The 16,357-nt window shown below is 45.0% G+C and overlaps 1 protein-coding gene across 1 annotated transcript in view; it reads left to right on the top strand.

Moving 5' to 3' along the window:
• The window catches only part of ADAMTS2 (ADAM metallopeptidase with thrombospondin type 1 motif 2), a 249,185-nt gene that overhangs the window by 205,498 nt on the left and 27,330 nt on the right, over window positions 1-16,357 (top strand). Inside the window, exons 10-11 of the mRNA XM_007454815.1 lie at window positions 371-484; window positions 15,672-15,817. Of these exons, the coding sequence (XP_007454877.1) occupies window positions 371-484; window positions 15,672-15,817 (260 nt within the window). The remainder of the gene's footprint in view (window positions 1-370; window positions 485-15,671; window positions 15,818-16,357) is intronic.

Raw genomic sequence — 16,357 nt, 5'->3', positions numbered from 1 at the left:
CAGCGGGTGCTCATGGGACCCTGCAATGACCGCGCCTCCTGCCTGGGCCACAGGAAGGCCACCAAGCCTTCATGCCAAGCACACTTGTGCCCAGCTTTCTGTCCAGGCTCCATGAGAGGTGCAGCCACCAAGGTCTGGAGACCGGGGAGGCCGAGCAGCCTGCAAAGATGTGAAGCACGGTGCTGTCTGCTCGAGGTCCTCACAGCCCCAGAATCACACAGAGCTCAGGGCACCACACAGGCCTGTCATGGGTGGATAAGTCATTTCTGGCTCTGCAGCAGTGCAAGAGGACCCTGGGCGACAGGTCGGCACCCCTGGAGGGTCCCTGAAGTGGGAGGTGGCCTGGCTAGCTGCTGGTGCTCTCTTCCAGTTCCGGACCTTTGACCCTTGCAAGCAGCTATGGTGCAGCCACCCTGACAACCCTTACTTTTGCAAGACGAAGAAGGGACCTCCCCTGGATGGGACCATGTGTGCACCTGGCAAGGTGAGTTGGGGCAGAGGGCAGGCACTGTGACATGCACAGATCTCCAGGGACAGGCTCCGCAGGGCCCTCAGAGTGGGGCCAGGGGTCTTCTCAGGGGACCCCTTCCTCATTTCCAACAACCCCACACTCCACAGCTTCTGCCCCGTGCACTCTTTCTTCTACGGGAGGGAACCTGGTGTCTGAGAGTTCCTCAGTGTGCTTCAAGCCCCACTGCAGGAATCCCCTCCTCTGAGGACCAGTTTCAGGGTTCCTTCCATCTCCCCCTGCACACTGTGGGTGACTGGGTCACCTCATCTTGAGGCCAATATTGGCCAACATTCTGGTGACCACGGGATCCTCAGGCCCAACATCAGGCTTGGCCTTTCTATCCTCTGGCGCCTTGGTGTTTGGTCCCTGGTGGGCAGACTTGTCCCTGGAGGTAGCTGGATGGCCACCTACCAGCGCCTGCCTGCTGCCCCAGGCCATCTTCCCACCTTCCCACCTCCTACTTCCAAAGCAGCAGAACAAAGGGCTTCTCCTTCCAGCCCAAACTCCGGGCCTGATTCTCATTGGTTCAGATGAAATCGTACTCCCACTCCTCGGCCAAGCACTTGCTAGGGGGCTGGCTTATGCAGGTGAACCTAAGCCTAGTCCAGGAGGATTCAGCCCAGGGAAGACATGCAGACCCAGCAGCATCCAGTGAGGCCCAGGAGAGAACTCCAGCACATGTCCCCCAGAGTCAGGCCTAGAAAGGCACCCAAACCATCTGAGCCTGAGGTTCCCACACTGCAGGTCTTAAATTCTGCTTTATTTTAGAAACCCTGGTAGAGCTTCTTAAAGTTATGGATTTCCAGGTCCACCCTGAAGATTTTGATTTGGGATGAGGACTGAGAATTGTTTTGTTTGGTTCTTTATTTGTAAAATTATGGTAAAGTTCACATAACTTAAAATTCATCACTTTAACCACTTTCAGTGGCTTTTAGTACATTCATAATGTTGTGCAACCATCACCACTATCTAGTTTCCAAAACTTTTCATCACGCCAAAGAGAGACTTCATTAAGCAGTGGCTCCTGATTTCTCTCCTCTCTCCAGCTCCTGGCACCCACTAATCTGCTTTCTCTGTCTATGGGTTTGCTTATTTTGGAATTTCATATAAGTGGAATGATATAATATGTGCCTTTTGTGTCTGGCCTTTTTCACTTAGCATAATAACTTCAAGGTTCATCTGTGTTGGGAGCAGATATCAGTGCTTCATTCCTTTTTATGGGCAAATAACATTCCACTGTATGGATATACCACATTTGTTTATCGTTTGATGGATATTTGGGTTTTTTCCACCTCTTGCTATTTGTGAATAGTGCTGCTAATGAACATTCACGCGTATGTTTCTGTTAGAAGACGTGGGAAACGGTATTTTTAAGAGGTGTCCCGGGTGATTTAGCTGTGCCCCTAGACTTAATGAACTGTCAGAAGTTGGAAATGAAATGTTGTTAGTAATGCTCCAGGGACTTAGTAATGCCAGAACTGACCTCGTAGCCCTGCTCCCCACAGGAGCTCGAGGGAGGGAACGGGGCCCCAAAACATTTGCTATAACCCCAGTGGGGAGCCCAGTAAGTGCTAAACTGGTGAATGAGACTAGCTCAGCCTGGCCTCCTTCCCCGGTCTGCCCCTCCAAGTCCAGCCCTGGGTGGAGAGAAAGAGTGGGAGCAGACCCTGCACAGTGTGCTCGCCCAGGGGTGTGTGTGGCTGGTCTTCACCCACAGGACCACTGACCACTACAAAATGTGGGCCAAAGAGTGCCTGACTGCCAGCTGATTGGCCCACTTCTCCTGGGCGGGGGTTGGGAGTGGTCGTGGGGTCTGGTGAGGAAGGTGGGCAGATATGGCCAGAGTACCAGTTCTCACAGAAAGCACTGACTCGGTGACGACCTTTCACTCTTTTTGGTAGTAGGATCCTTCATTCATTTAGCCCAGTAAAAACCCCATCATTTTATGTATTAAAAAAGTCTTGTGCTGATTGAGGGGGTGGAGCTGGGGCTTAGCTCAGCCTGCCCTCGTTCACAAGGAGCATAGGTAGAAAGCTGACCTAGGTGAGGGATTCCTCGTATGTGTGTGGAGTGGGGCTGGAGGGGCAAAGGGAGAGAGGAGGATGGGAAGGGCACCTCCCGGGGGGCCTATCAGAATCCTCTGCCTCTATGAGTTTCTTATTGCAATGTAATCTTATATCTGGAAAGCAATCATCGTTTGTCTCTCCCTTTCCTGCAACAACAGCCACAGGGCCCAGGAGAGAGGAGAGGCAGAAGGGAGCAGGGAGAAAGTCTAGGCAGGTTGGAGAAATAGCAGGTCATCTCAGGGACCAGGGCTTTGCCAAGCTCAGCTGTCCCTTTCCGTCCCTCTCTGCCCCCGTTGCAAGACCCCTGGCAGGGGGTCACACAGCACTCAGGCTCTGCCTGGGGTCCTCATGTCCACAGTGGGTCATCCCAAACGCATTCTCCCCTCTTGGCCTCCATCACTGGATTATATCCCTGCTTACTCACAGTTTCCTACACCCACCATTTCCCAGAGACAGAACAATGTATCTATATTCCATCCACAGAGATAACCTGGAGAGAAGGAACAAGACTACAGATGAGCCAGCTCCACTGCCTGCCCCTCAGTTTGATGGCTTTTTCATTGTCTGCCTGGGTTCCCACAATGCGGTGGGAAGGGTGCAGAGTGCATGTGTTGGTGAGATCAAGTGGAGAGAGTGCGCAGTGAGGAATGAGGGCCGGTGGGAACACAGCTTTCTCATGGAATCAGGAGTTGTGGGCAGGCGTGTTTGGCTGAAAGGGGAGAGGTGAGCTCGTTGCTCTTGGACATAGACGTGGGCAGTGGACCTGAGGATTAGGCTGATTAGTCACCTCAGCTTCATATTCATCCATCCATCCATGTGTCAGGCTCCCTCTGCCTCCATCAGACCTCGCTGTCTGTGGGGGTTGGCCACGAACGTGACGAGGCAGCCATGACATGGTGGTGAGGAACGAGATGGGGAGGGACCTGTCAGGAGCTCAGAGAGGCTTCCTGGTCAGCGGCCCCAGCCAAATCCCGAAGGGTGGAGAGAAGTGGGACCAGTGCTCCAGGCTGGGGGACCTGACTGGGTGGGAGCATGATGAGGATGGCTGGGGAGGGTGGATGAGAGGAGCATGATGTTTTAAAATATAATGTATTAGTAGAAAAGTTGAGGTACAGTAGGGCCAACAGATCAAGACAATTGCCATTGACAAGATAGTTTGTTCTTCACAAATCCCAAAGGGAGGGGCCACACCACACCGTGGCTGGGGGGTGAGGGGGGGCTGTTGGGCACACAGGGAAGCATCAGGATCAGTTGGAGAGCAGAGGGCAGCAGGAACTTCTGTTTCTGCAGAAAGGAATGGCAAAGGCAAGGTAAGCAGGCTTAGGTTTGGCTGGTGTGAATAATTTCAGTGGGCTCTGGGCCATAGGGACCGCCCCTAGTTGTCTGGTACCTGACTGGCCCTGGAGTGATTAGGATGGAGGATGGTGGCCAGGAATTTAGGAGCCCTGATGAAGGAGGTAGCTCTGTGTGCTCTGGATTGATTGGTTTGCACCTGAAAATTGCACTTGTGGATGAGTTGTTTACTATTTCTAGGAACTGGCTAACCCTGGGAGGGACAGTGCCCCCAGGGTCAACAAGGCCCAGAAGTCGAAGCATCAGAATCCAGACAACAAAAGACCCGATTAACTCACATGGCTCCGCAGGAGACTGGGTGATGGTGGGAGAGAGGGAAGGACTGATTGAACTGATGATGGCTGTTCCTGAGCCGGCTTCATTACCTGCCCTGTCCAGGGTGCTGGGGACATGGCTCAGATCTGCTCTCAGACAGGTGCGCCCTGTGGCCACACAATGTATGCCCTGGATACCCTGGAGGCAGGGTCAGGCCAAGCACAGAGGGTCCCCCCAGGTGCCTCTACCCTGCAGGCCGGGCTTGTGGGCTCACCTTGCCCTCCTTGCCTGAGCCAGGGTCAGGGTCATGGGCGGGGTACAGATCCAGCTGGGTCAGGATGGCTCCTGCGTCAGTGTGTCTTGTCAGGGAAGAGTCCTTCATGTGTCTCACATTCACCAGCAGTATCTTGGGGAAGCAACGCCCACCCTAAGTTTTCATGAATTCAGAAGGACTGTTTCAGAAACATGTGCCACGGTGCTTATCCAGAGTGCAGAGGCCCTGTGGTGCCCCATGTTTTGCTGCATAGTCGAGAACTGGCAGGCAGGCCTAGCAACAGGTACAGCCCATGGTCTGGGCATGGGAGTTTAAGCCCTGGGTCCTCCATCCTCATTGTGTGACCTTGAGCCATCCTTTACCCCTCGGGTGAGTCACCTAAGTGTCCAACTCAGTTATCCTCACATCCCAGGCTCCTGGCACATGGTACCAGCTTGGGACATGCTGGCGGGTGGAGGACGGAAACCCAGGATCACAGTGGTTCAGAAATGCTAAATGTGCACTTCCTGAAAAGAACAGTCTGCCTTTCAGGCTTTCAGACCAACCTGGCAGTGTTCCCAGCCTTGCTTAGATGCACCAGCGCTCTCCGTGGTACTTATCCTGGTACCAGAGGCAGCCCTGGTCAGGATTGTCCATGGGTACGTGTGGGCTCTGAATTCACTCATGACATGTGACTTTGTGCTTTTAAATGTTTAAACCTCTCTGTTGGATGAAATATTTGTAGGCATTTAAACATATGTTTATAAAGCACTTTAATAATATTAAACATGTTTCTTTTATAATAACACTGAGGCATCAGAGTATAAAATTGTTTATTTGGGATAATTGCACTCTTTTAAATGCTCATCATCATCCATGAGGAAATAAACCAAATATTAGAGGGACAGCTTCTGAGTGGTGGAATTAAGGGTGATTTTCCTGTCTTTCTGCTTTGCCTTGTTTTCATATTTTCTACAGTGCGTGTGTGTTGCCTCTGTGCATTTGGTTGGACCCAAGTCTGTGGAGGAGGTGATCCATCACACCATGGGCCTGTGGAGTGTCCTGAGTTGTCCCATGCCCAGCTCCCCATTTACAAACTGGGGACCAATTTGTTCAGTGGGGACAGGGGTACCACTATGTGGCCTCCGCCATCCCCCTGGCCCTTGGTTCCCATGCCCACCAGTGATTTAGAGGCTGGGCCCCGTCACAACCTTCAGAGGTGCCAGGACACTTCCCATCCTCTTTGTCTTAGTCAATGGGGGCTGCTATAACAAAAAGCTAGAGACTAGGGTGGCTTAAACAACAGGCACTTATTCCTTACAGTTCTGGAGGCTGGAAATCCGAGGTCAGGGTGTCGGCATGGTCGGATTCTGGTGAGGGTTGCAGACTGCCATCTTGTCTCCCTGTCCTCACATTTTGGAGAGGGAAATCATCTCTCTCTTGTCTTCTTTTAAAGGCACTAATCTCATTCATGAGGGCTCCACCCTAATCACCTCCCAAAGGCCCCACATTCTAATACCATCACGTTGGGGTTAGGCTTCAACATGTGAATTTTGGGGCACACAAATATTCAGTCCACAGCATTCCCCTGCCTGGGCCCTCCTCCTTTCCTGCCAGCCCTCCCCTTGCTCCACCAGCTGAGGGGGACACTAGCAAGCATTTCTGTGGGTCTTTCCCTTCCTTGGTTGAGTGAGGGGAGCTCTGAGGTGAGAGTAGAGGTATCTGTGGCCTGGGAAGGATATGAACAGCATCACTGGTGACCTGGAGCCAGGCCTGCCAGACCCCAGGTAGCTCATGACTGTGCTTGTTGGCCATGTGCCCGGGTGCCCAATCTGGTGGTGGTGGAGCCCTTGATCACTTGCCCAGAGCCCGGGAAGGAGAATCCAGGGAATGGCAGCCTCTGCAGAGCCTCCTGTGGGCTCAGACTGTTGCAAAGGCAGGCCTGGGAGTGCTTCAGCTGGTTGGGAGGAGTGAGAGGCCTGTGTAAGGAAGAAGAGGCAAGGTGGGCTCCCAAGCAGAGATGTGCACAAATCTACGGAGACAAGAGCCGAGAACCAGGAGGGATACATGGGAGCAACGTGGGCATGGAGGTGGGAGCTTGGCTGCCCTGGAAATGGGCTCTGAGACAGAGATCTGATGGCAAGGTGTTTCCTGAGGAGCATGCTCAGTATCAACACCTGCAGAGAGAGAGAGTCATTGAACAGTGGTGTGGTCACAACACAGGTTCAGCCTACCCTGCCCGGCGCTCCGGGCTGGCCTTTCAGAGTTGTCCCCCACCTTGACCTCTGGCCACGGCTGTCCCCAGGAAAAGGGCATGACTCCAGGCTAGGCAGCTGTCTTTGGCTGAGGGCATTTCTTATAAAGGGATTCAACTGTCAGCCACGAGCAACAAGCAGCTCTCCACAGCTGGGGGAGTGAGCGCCTCTGTTCTGCAGGGGGATCACTGCATTATTCCAGGGGTGGGGAAGGAAATATAGCTAGGGCTTCTTTCGCAGAGGAGCTCCCAAAGACAGTGTGGTCTGTTCAGAGAGCAGTCAGTGCTCCTGTGCCTGGTGTGGCAGTGGGAGATGGAGCGGGGTTGTTGTGTAGGAGCCAGGCCACAGGACTAGTCTAAATCCTGCAGCCGTGGGGAACCCCAGAAGGTTTTGAGAAGGGAGCAGAGATGTGTTTACCATGAAGCTGACGATGTATAAGTTTTAGGGCCCCATACTTGCATAAGTCCCTTCCAGGGCCCTGGGACAGGCCTCACAATGTGTTCACATGGTCATATATTTTCACTGACCATGATCAATTAGGATCACTCCTCCTTCCCCTCTGATACACTTCTCTTGTTGACATTAGAGGGGCCGTGGGTGCTTTGTGGCTTTGGCTAAGGATAAATTGGATTTGGGGTATATTTATTGGTTTATTTACATGGTTTTTAGTACCTTATGTGTACGGTTAGGTTGTTGTTTCTATACACGTGTAAGAATAGCTTCTAGAAATACTCTTACTGCCTCTGTGCCAACTCACTCAGGGTTGTTGCAGAATATTTGCTGTGTTCAGCACAGTCTCCTCAAGTGATTGGAGAAAAGGGGCCTCACATATACTAGAGGTTGTGATTACTTCTATCTTTGCAATAGTTTGTTTTCTTTTGGGGTTTGTCTTATAGATGGGACACTAACACAGATCCAACTTGAATACTTCTTTGGAAATGCTAAGTTTAATAAGATGGTTCGCTTATTTAAAAACTGTCCAGACCTCCAAACATACACATTATAAAACACAAGGGGCACTAAAAATAATTTTCAAAGTCCAGGAGAGAAACCTGAATGCAGATGGGATGCAAAAAGTTTATTCAAAATGTTGAAAAAGCTGTTACTAGTTTAACTGCAATTTTGAAAGTTGTTTCAGAATGCTTCAGTAAAGTAAGGGAGAAACGACAGACTTCTGATTTAGATGCTTTTACCATTTTCAAATATATTTATTAAAGAAAATTCAGATAAAAATCAGTAGAAAATAAATAAAAGTTTTAACTGAGTAAAGAAATCAGTAGCAATAAATCTGACTTCAAAAATTTAATTATAACGAAATAAGTTTTCAGATCAAACTAAAGCAGTCATTCCTTAGGAGGAAGAGATAAATATCAAAGAGAAATAAGTAACAGGCTCTTGAAACGTTTAACAATGCAGTTAATAAAGAGGAGGGAATCAGATGAACACATTGGAAAAGCATTTAAGCTTCTTTCTGATTTTGACATGAAATGTTGACAACATCAAAGGCAATGTTAAGCTCAGAATATTGCCCCTACAATAAGAATGTTGACAGCAACAGTTACTGAGTTGCTAATCCAAAAAGCATTTTCAATCAGGCTCTGACCAAGAAAACCTGAAATACCCTGAAAGCCATATCCAGAAGCACACTAGATAGCAAATTTGATCATCTACGTGTTCACATAACATCACCAATAACTTCTCTAAATTAATGAAAATTAAAAAATATTTTGCTCAACCTTCTAGAGCAGGCTAGAGCACACATGCCAACTCCACCTGCCACCTGTTTTATTTTCCCCTAACAGTTTCATTAAGACGTGACTCACATTTAAATTCACCCATTTAAAATGTACAATTCAATGGTTTTCAGTATATTCACAGAGTTGTACAGCCATCACAACAATCAAATTTTGGAACATTTTTGTCACTCCAAAGAGAAGCCCCGTAACCATTAGCAGTCACTCCGATACATCCCCCCTCCCCCTTAATCCTCGGCAATCACTAATCTACTTTCTGTCTCCTTAGATTTGCCTCTTCTGAACATTTCATACAAATGGAATTGTACAATGTGCATCCTTCTGTGACTGGCTTCATTCAGTTAGCATAATGTTTTCATGGCTCATCCAGGTTGTATTATGTGTCAGTACCTTATTCCTTTTCATTGCTCTATAATAATTCATTGTATACATATACTGTTTTTTATTTATCCATTTATTAGTTGATGGACATTTGAGCTGCTACCTCTTTTCAGCTATTATGAGAAATGCTGCTATGAACATTCGTGTTCAAGTTATTGTGTGAACGTATCATTTTTCTTGAATATGAGTCTAGGAGTGGAATTGTTGGCTCTTATTGTAACACTATTTTTAACATTTTGAGAAACTGCCAAACCCATTCCCAAAGCAGCTGTACCTTTTTACATTCCTACTAACAATTTCTCCACGTCTTCACCAAAACTTATGACCTGTGTTTTTATTATAGCCATCCCAGTGGATGTGAAGTGTTATCTCATTGTGGTTTTGAGCACCTTTTCATGGGCTTAATGGCAACTTGTATATATCTTTTTTGGATAAATGTCTATTCATTATCCTTTGCTTATTTTTTAATTGAGGTATCTTTTTATTATCAAGTTATAATCATTCTTTATACATTCTGGGTACAAATCCCTTATCAGACTGCTCAGATATATGGTTTGCAAATATTTTCTCTCATTATGTGGGTTGTCTTTTCACTTTCATGATCGTATCATTTGATGTACAAAAGCTTTTAACTTTGGTGAAGTCCAATTTAGATATTGTTTCTTTTGTCACTCGTGTTTTGGTGTTGCAACTAAGAAACCATTGCCATTAGGTCAAGAAGATGTATTCCTGCTCTTGCATTTAGATCTATGATCCATTTTCAGTTAATATTTGTGTAAGGTGTGAGGAAGGAGTCCAGCGTTATTCTTTTGCATGTGAATATCCAGTTGTCTCAGCACCATTTGTTGAAGAGGCTATTCTTTTTCCACTGAATCACTTGGTACCTTTGTTAAAAATCAGTTGATCATATGTAAAGGTTCTTTTAGGGACTCTGCATTCTGTTCCATGAATAGTTTTGTCTACCCTTATGGCAGGGCCACACTGTCTTGATTATTGTTGTTTTGTGGTAAGCTCTGAAATACGGAAGTCTGAGTCCTTCCACTTTGTTGTTTTTAAAGATTGTTTTGGCTATTTCTGATCCTTTGACATTTGATATGAATTTTAGGAGGTGTTTCTCAATTTCTGCAAAATTCCAGCATAAATGTTGCATTGAATCTACAGATCAATATGGGGATCCCTCATATTGCATCCCTCGTTTTATTGGACTTTGCTTTATTGTGCTTTGCAGACATTACATTTTTTTTGTTTAACAAATTGAAAGTTTGTGGCAGCCCTGCATTATCAGTTGATGGTTACCATTTTTTAGCGATAAAATATTTTAAATTAAGATATGTACATTTTTTAGCGATAAAATATTTTAAATTAAGATATGTACATTGTTGGGCTTCCCTGGTGGTGCCGTGGTTGAGAGTCCGCCTGCCAATGCAGAGGACACGGGTTCATGCCCTGGTCCAGGAAGATTCCACATGCTGCGGAGCGGCTGGGCCCGTGGCCCATGGCCTCTGAGCCTGCACGTCCGGAACCTGTGCTCCGCAATGGGAGAGGCCACAGCAGTGAGAGGCCCACGTACCGCAAAAAAAAAAAAGATATGTACATTGTTTTATTAAGACATAATGGCACACTTAATAGACTACAGTATAGTGTAAACATAACTTTAACATGCACTGGGAAACCAAAAAAATTCATGTGACCCTCCTTATTTTGATATTTGCTTAATTTTGGTGGTCTGGAACCGAACCAGCAGTATCTCTGAGGTATGACTGTGCTGCCATATTAAACTCTGATCCATGAACATGGGATGTCTTTCCATTTACTTAGATCTTCTGTTTCTTTCAACAATGTTTTCTAGTTTTCAGTGTACTAGTTTTGCATTTTTTCCTTCAATTTATTCCTAAGGTTTTTTTCTTTTGCTTTCTTTTTTTTTTTTGATGCTATTGTAAGTAGAATTGTTTTCTTTTTTTAACTCAAAATACTTCTAATTTCTTAGTTGCATTTACAATGTTATGTTACTGCTGTACAGCAAAGTGATTCAGTTTTACAAATATATATATATATATTTTTTTTCCTATTCTTTTCCATTATGGTTTGTCACAGGATATTGAATATAGCTCCCTGTGCTATACAGTAGGACTTTGTTGTTTATCCATTCTATATATACCAGTTTGCATCTGCTAATCCCAAACTCCCAATCCAACCCTCTCCCACCCCCTCCCCCTTGGCAACCACCAGTCTGTTCTCTATGCCCCTAATAGAATTGTTTTCTTAATTTCATTTTCAGTTCATACATTGCTAGTTTATAAAAATACAATAGGTTTTTGTATATTGACCTTGAATCCTGCAATCTCACTGAACTTTTTAAATTAACTTTGTTTTTTAGTGGTTTCCTTAGGACTTGCTATATAGAAGTTCATTTCATCTGCAAATAGAGATAGTTTTACTTCTTCCTTTCCAATCTGGATGCCCTTTACTTCTTTTTCTTGCCTAATTGTCCTGGCTAGAACGTTCAATACAATGTTGACTAGAAGTGGTGTGATCAGACACCCTTGTCTTGCTTCTGATTAGGGGGAAAGCATTCATTCTTTTACCATTAAACATGATGTTAGCTGGGGTATTTCATTGATGTCCTTTATCAGCTTGAGGAACTTCTAGTCCTGTCTTTTGAGTGCTTTTTTCAGGAAAGGATGTTGGATTTTGCCAGTTTTATCTTTTGAGTCTTGAGGTAATCATACAGTTTTTCCTTTATTCTGTTGATATGGTTTATTACGTTGATTGATTTTCAGATGTTAAACCTTGAATTCCTAGGATAAATTTCACTTGGTAATGGCGTATTATCTTTTACTATGGATTTGATTTGCTAGAATTTTGTTGAAGAATTTTTAAGTCTATTTTCATGAGATATTGTTCTGTAGTTTTTGTCTTTTGATATCTTTGATTTTTGTATTGGGGTAATATTAGCCTCATAGAATGAATTGGGAAAATCTTCTGTTCCATCTTTTGAAAGAGTTTTTGAAGGATTGGTATTAATTTTTTTAAGTATTTGGTAGAATTTATCAGTGAAGTCATCTGGCTTTGGCTATTTTTTGTGAGAAGTTTTAAATCACTAATTCAATCTCTTGTTATAGATCTATTCTGATTTTTAGTTCTTATTAAATCAGTTTTGGTAGTCTGTGTCTTTCTAGAAATTTGTCCATTTCCAGAACTCTGTCTTTTCATGTGAATTTGAATTATTCTCTGGTGTCACTTGCTTTCAGCCTAAATAGCTCCCTTTAGTATTTCTTTTTTTACAGTTTTATTGGAGCATAGTTGATTTACAGTGTTGTGTTGGTTTCAGGTGTATAGCATAGTGATTCAGTTATACATATACATATATTCATTCTTTCTCAGTTTCTTTTCCCATGTAGTTTATCATAGAATATTGAGTAAGGTTCCCTGTGCTATATAGTAGGTCCTTGTTGGTTATCTATTTTATATATAGTAGTGTGTGTATGTTAATCCCAAACTCCTAATTTAGTATTCCTTATATGGCCGGTCTGCTAGCAATGAATTCTCCCAGTTTTTGTTTATCTGGGAATATTTTTATTTCACTTTCATTGTTGAGAGATAGTTTTGTTGGATATGATTCTTGGTTGACACCACTACCTCTGGCCTCCATTATTTCTGATTAAAGTCAGCTGTTAATCTTATTGGGCTTCCAGTGAGTCATTTTTCTTTTGCTTCTTTTGACATTTTACCTTTGTCTTTCTATATTTGACTATATTGTGTCTGGACGTGGATTTCTTTGCATTTATCTTACTTGGTTAAATTTCTTGGATGTGTATGTTAATGTTTTTAATCAAATTTTGGAAGTTTTCAACCATTATTTCTTTGAATATTTTCTACTCCTTTCTCTGTGTCCTCTCGTTCTGACACTTTTACTGTGCATATTTCAGTGAACTTACGGTCTTCCATGTTTCTCAGAGGCTCTGTTCATTTTTCTTTATTTTTTTCCCCCTCTTCTCTTCAGATTGCATAATTTCTATTGATCTATATTCAAGTTCATGGAGTCTTCTGTCAGCTCAAATCTACTACTGAGCCCTCTAGTGAATTTTTCATTTGTTTTTGTACTTTTAAACTACATAATTTCTTTTTCTTTTCTTTTTGTTTGTGTTTTTTTAGTTTCTATCTCTTTCCTGATGCCATTTGGTGAGGCATTGCTCTTTAGACATGGTTTCCTTTTGTTCTTTGAACATATTTATAATAGCTATTTTGAAATTTTTGTCTGCTAATTCTAACATTTGGGACTCCTCAAAGGCAGCTTCTGTTGCCTGCTTACTTTCCTGTGTATAGATTTCACTTTCCTGTTTCTTTTCACGTCTCAGAAATTTTTGTTGAAACTGGACATTTTAGATGATACATTGAAGAAACTCTGGATAGTGATTCCCCTAGACCTTGTTGTGCTGTTGTTTGCTTGTTTACCTGTTTATTTCTTTAGTGACTTGGATGCACTGTTTCAATTAATTTTATTTGTCCTGCAGCGTGCAGCTGTTGATATTGCCCCTCAGAGATCACAGCCTTGGGCATATGCATAGTCACCCGGGCCACACAGCTTCCCACCTCCACCCCCAGAACAGTGGGATTAGCCAGGTTCTCTTTGTCTCTTTCTTTGATCTTCCAGCTAAACTTCTGGCTGTTCTGCCTCTATTGGTATCACACCCAATTAGCTTTCACTAGCTGCTAGCTGATGCTGCATTGATTTTGATACAGTTGCCCTGGGGTACAACTTGTCTACAGCCTGACCCAATTAGATTCTGGACCCTTCACAGAGGCAGGTTGTTACCAATATTTGAGGCTTTCTCAGACTCCAGGAGGGCTCTTAGCTGTCTTTTCCCTGGTCACACTTCTAGTTGGTTTACCATTTTACTTGTTGCTTACTAGTATTGTGGAGCTACTGTCCTCCTCTTAGTTGCTCACTACCAAGGTTTCTATTGTTTTTGACAATGCCCTTAGGCATGAACTTCCTCATGCTCTGTTCCAAATAAAGTTAGTCCTCTTAGGGTGAGCTATGGAGCTCTCAGTCCTGCCTCTCCCTCTAGGAAGACTACTGCACCACTGCGCTGGAGCTAGGAGCAGGGTGGTCCACTTCCAGAGTGACACTCCTGGTCTACGAATAGGTCACTAGATAGAGATAGTAGCTTCTAGTCTTCTTGAATTTTCCCTTTCAGCATGGAACCTCTGCCCTACAAGCAAGCCAGAGAATGGGGCTACTGGAGTACTGTATTCCTGGTTTGCCATACCTGGGGTAGAGCCTCCAGTCTGGGAGTGAGGACTGGGTGGGCAAAGGGAGTTCCCTGACTGGAACAGATTTTCTGCAATACAGTGTTGGGAGGTATGGGAGATGCCAGTGGCCTGCCTTTCCCAGGGTGAAACTACAGCCCTAGACTGGGAGCTGAGGAGACAAAGACCTCTGTCTTTTAAGCAGTAAAGCCTCCATCACACTGAGATGGGAAAGGAATGGGAGAGGGTTGTGGCTCAAATGTATAGACTTTCACTATTCTTACCAAGATTTAGTAAATTTTCTCCATTTGTTGTATTGACCTTAGGACAATTTCCAGATACTTGATTTTTTTTTAATTGAAGTATAGTTGATTTACAATATTGTGTTAGTTTCAGGTTTACAGGAAAATGATTCAGTTATATATATTCTTTTTCAGATTCTTTTCTATTATAGGTTATTACAAAATATTGAATATAGTTCCCCATGCTATACAGTCAGTACTTGTCCAGATAATTTAAATGGTTTGTTTAGAAAATAATTTTCACCAGTTAAATAGTTGTTTTACTGAGGAGAGAGTTCACCAAGTTTCTTACAGGTCCATTCTAGAAGTTTCCATTTGCTGCCTGCTTTTGTAAACAAAGTTTTATTGGAATGTAGCCATATCCATTCATTTATATGTTGTCTGTAGCCACTTTCATGCTCTAATGGCAGAGTTGAATAGTTGAAATAGTGAACATGTAGCCTGCAAAGACTAAAACAGTTACTCTCTGGCCCTTACAGAAAAAGCTTGCTGAGGAATGACTGCATTATCTTTCTATTCTCCCTATGGAATACAATCCTACAAAATTATTGTCATATGAACAGGGCATGAAAGAGTATACAGTTAGAACTGCAGGAAATGTTGTGTCCATCAATCACTTTGAAAAAAGTCATTGTTCTCTGTTTTTGGTGGTTTGTGGTATTTGTCAGTTTTTAAATTTTAAATTTTTTGTTTTATATTTTCTAATTCTAAATCAATATTCCATTTTATATCGAACTTAGTATTTTTAATTTTGCAATCTTATTCAAATGGGCCCTAAATTGTATAAGCTTCCTCTCTGGACTAGTGATAGATTCAAGTTGTAGACCTGAGTTTCCTCTACTCCAGTGTTCTACTTACTATATTCATGAATTTTTACCATGTCAACATATCACCTATCCTTCGTTTCCATATTTCTTTTAAATTGCTTATTTTTACTTAAACAGTAGACCTTACATGTCTCTAGAGTCACTGGCTTGATGTGCCGCTTACATCTTTATGAATGGCGCTGTGTGGGCACACCAGGCCGGGGGTTTCATCTTGCAGACACGGTGTGGGGTGGGCTTTGGCTGTGGGGACAGAGTAGGCTGAACAAGGCACTGAGGTTGGTGGGAGACCAGGGTGGTGGTCGGGGGAAGCTGGGTGAGCCAGCACCTTACCATGCCTCCCAGCGAGGCTCTGAGCTTCTAGGGGTGAGTAGGGCCTGTTCTCCCTGTGCCTTGAGGGCCAGACAGTCATCACGGGCACTGCAGGCTGAAGGGTGGGGGGCATGTGACCTTCTGTCTTTCAGCACTGCTTTAAAGGACACTGCATCTGGCTGACACCTGACATCCTCAAGCGAGATGGCAACTGGGGCGCCTGGAGTCCCTTCGGCTCCTGCTCGCGTACCTGCGGCACAGGTGTGAAGTTCAGGACCCGTCAGTGCGACAACCCACAGTGAGTTGGCCCTGATGTTCCGCAGCCTTCCTTGGTGGCAGCTGCGGTCCCCAAGGGCCCTTGCTTGCCAACCCTATCCTGCAAGGCCCCTGCGGATGTCAGTTCTGGAGAGGGTGTGAGGGCAGGCAGCTCTGGCCCCTTCTCTTTCTGGGAGGGACTGAGACTTAGAGAGTGGAGGGCTCATGCCACATAGCCTGCTGGGGCCAGAGCCAGCTCTGGAGACTTGGAAAAACCTGGTCTTCTGACCTGATGGCCTAGGACCATTCCTTCCACTTGGCCTGCATTCTACTCTAGACACCAACCACCTCTGCTCTTCTTGGTTGAGGGCATCAAGAATAGGAGGTGGGGGCTTCCCTGATGGCTCAGTGGTTGAGAGTCTGCCTGCCGATGCAGGGAACACGGGTTCGTGCCCCAGTCCGGGAGAATCCCACATGCCGCAGAGCGGCTAGGCCTGTGAGCCATGGCCGCTGAGCCTGCGCGTCCGGAGCCTGTGCTCCGCAACGGGAGAGGCCACAACAGTGACAGGCTCGCGTACCGCCA

This window comes from Lipotes vexillifer, unplaced genomic scaffold, assembly GCF_000442215.2.
Source record: "Lipotes vexillifer unplaced genomic scaffold, Lipotes_vexillifer_v1.1 scaffold2091, whole genome shotgun sequence".
NCBI classification, from domain to species: domain Eukaryota; kingdom Metazoa; phylum Chordata; class Mammalia; order Artiodactyla; family Lipotidae; genus Lipotes; species Lipotes vexillifer.
Note: the sequence above shows the minus strand (reverse complement) of the source record. Positions and strands in the feature narration are given on the sequence as shown.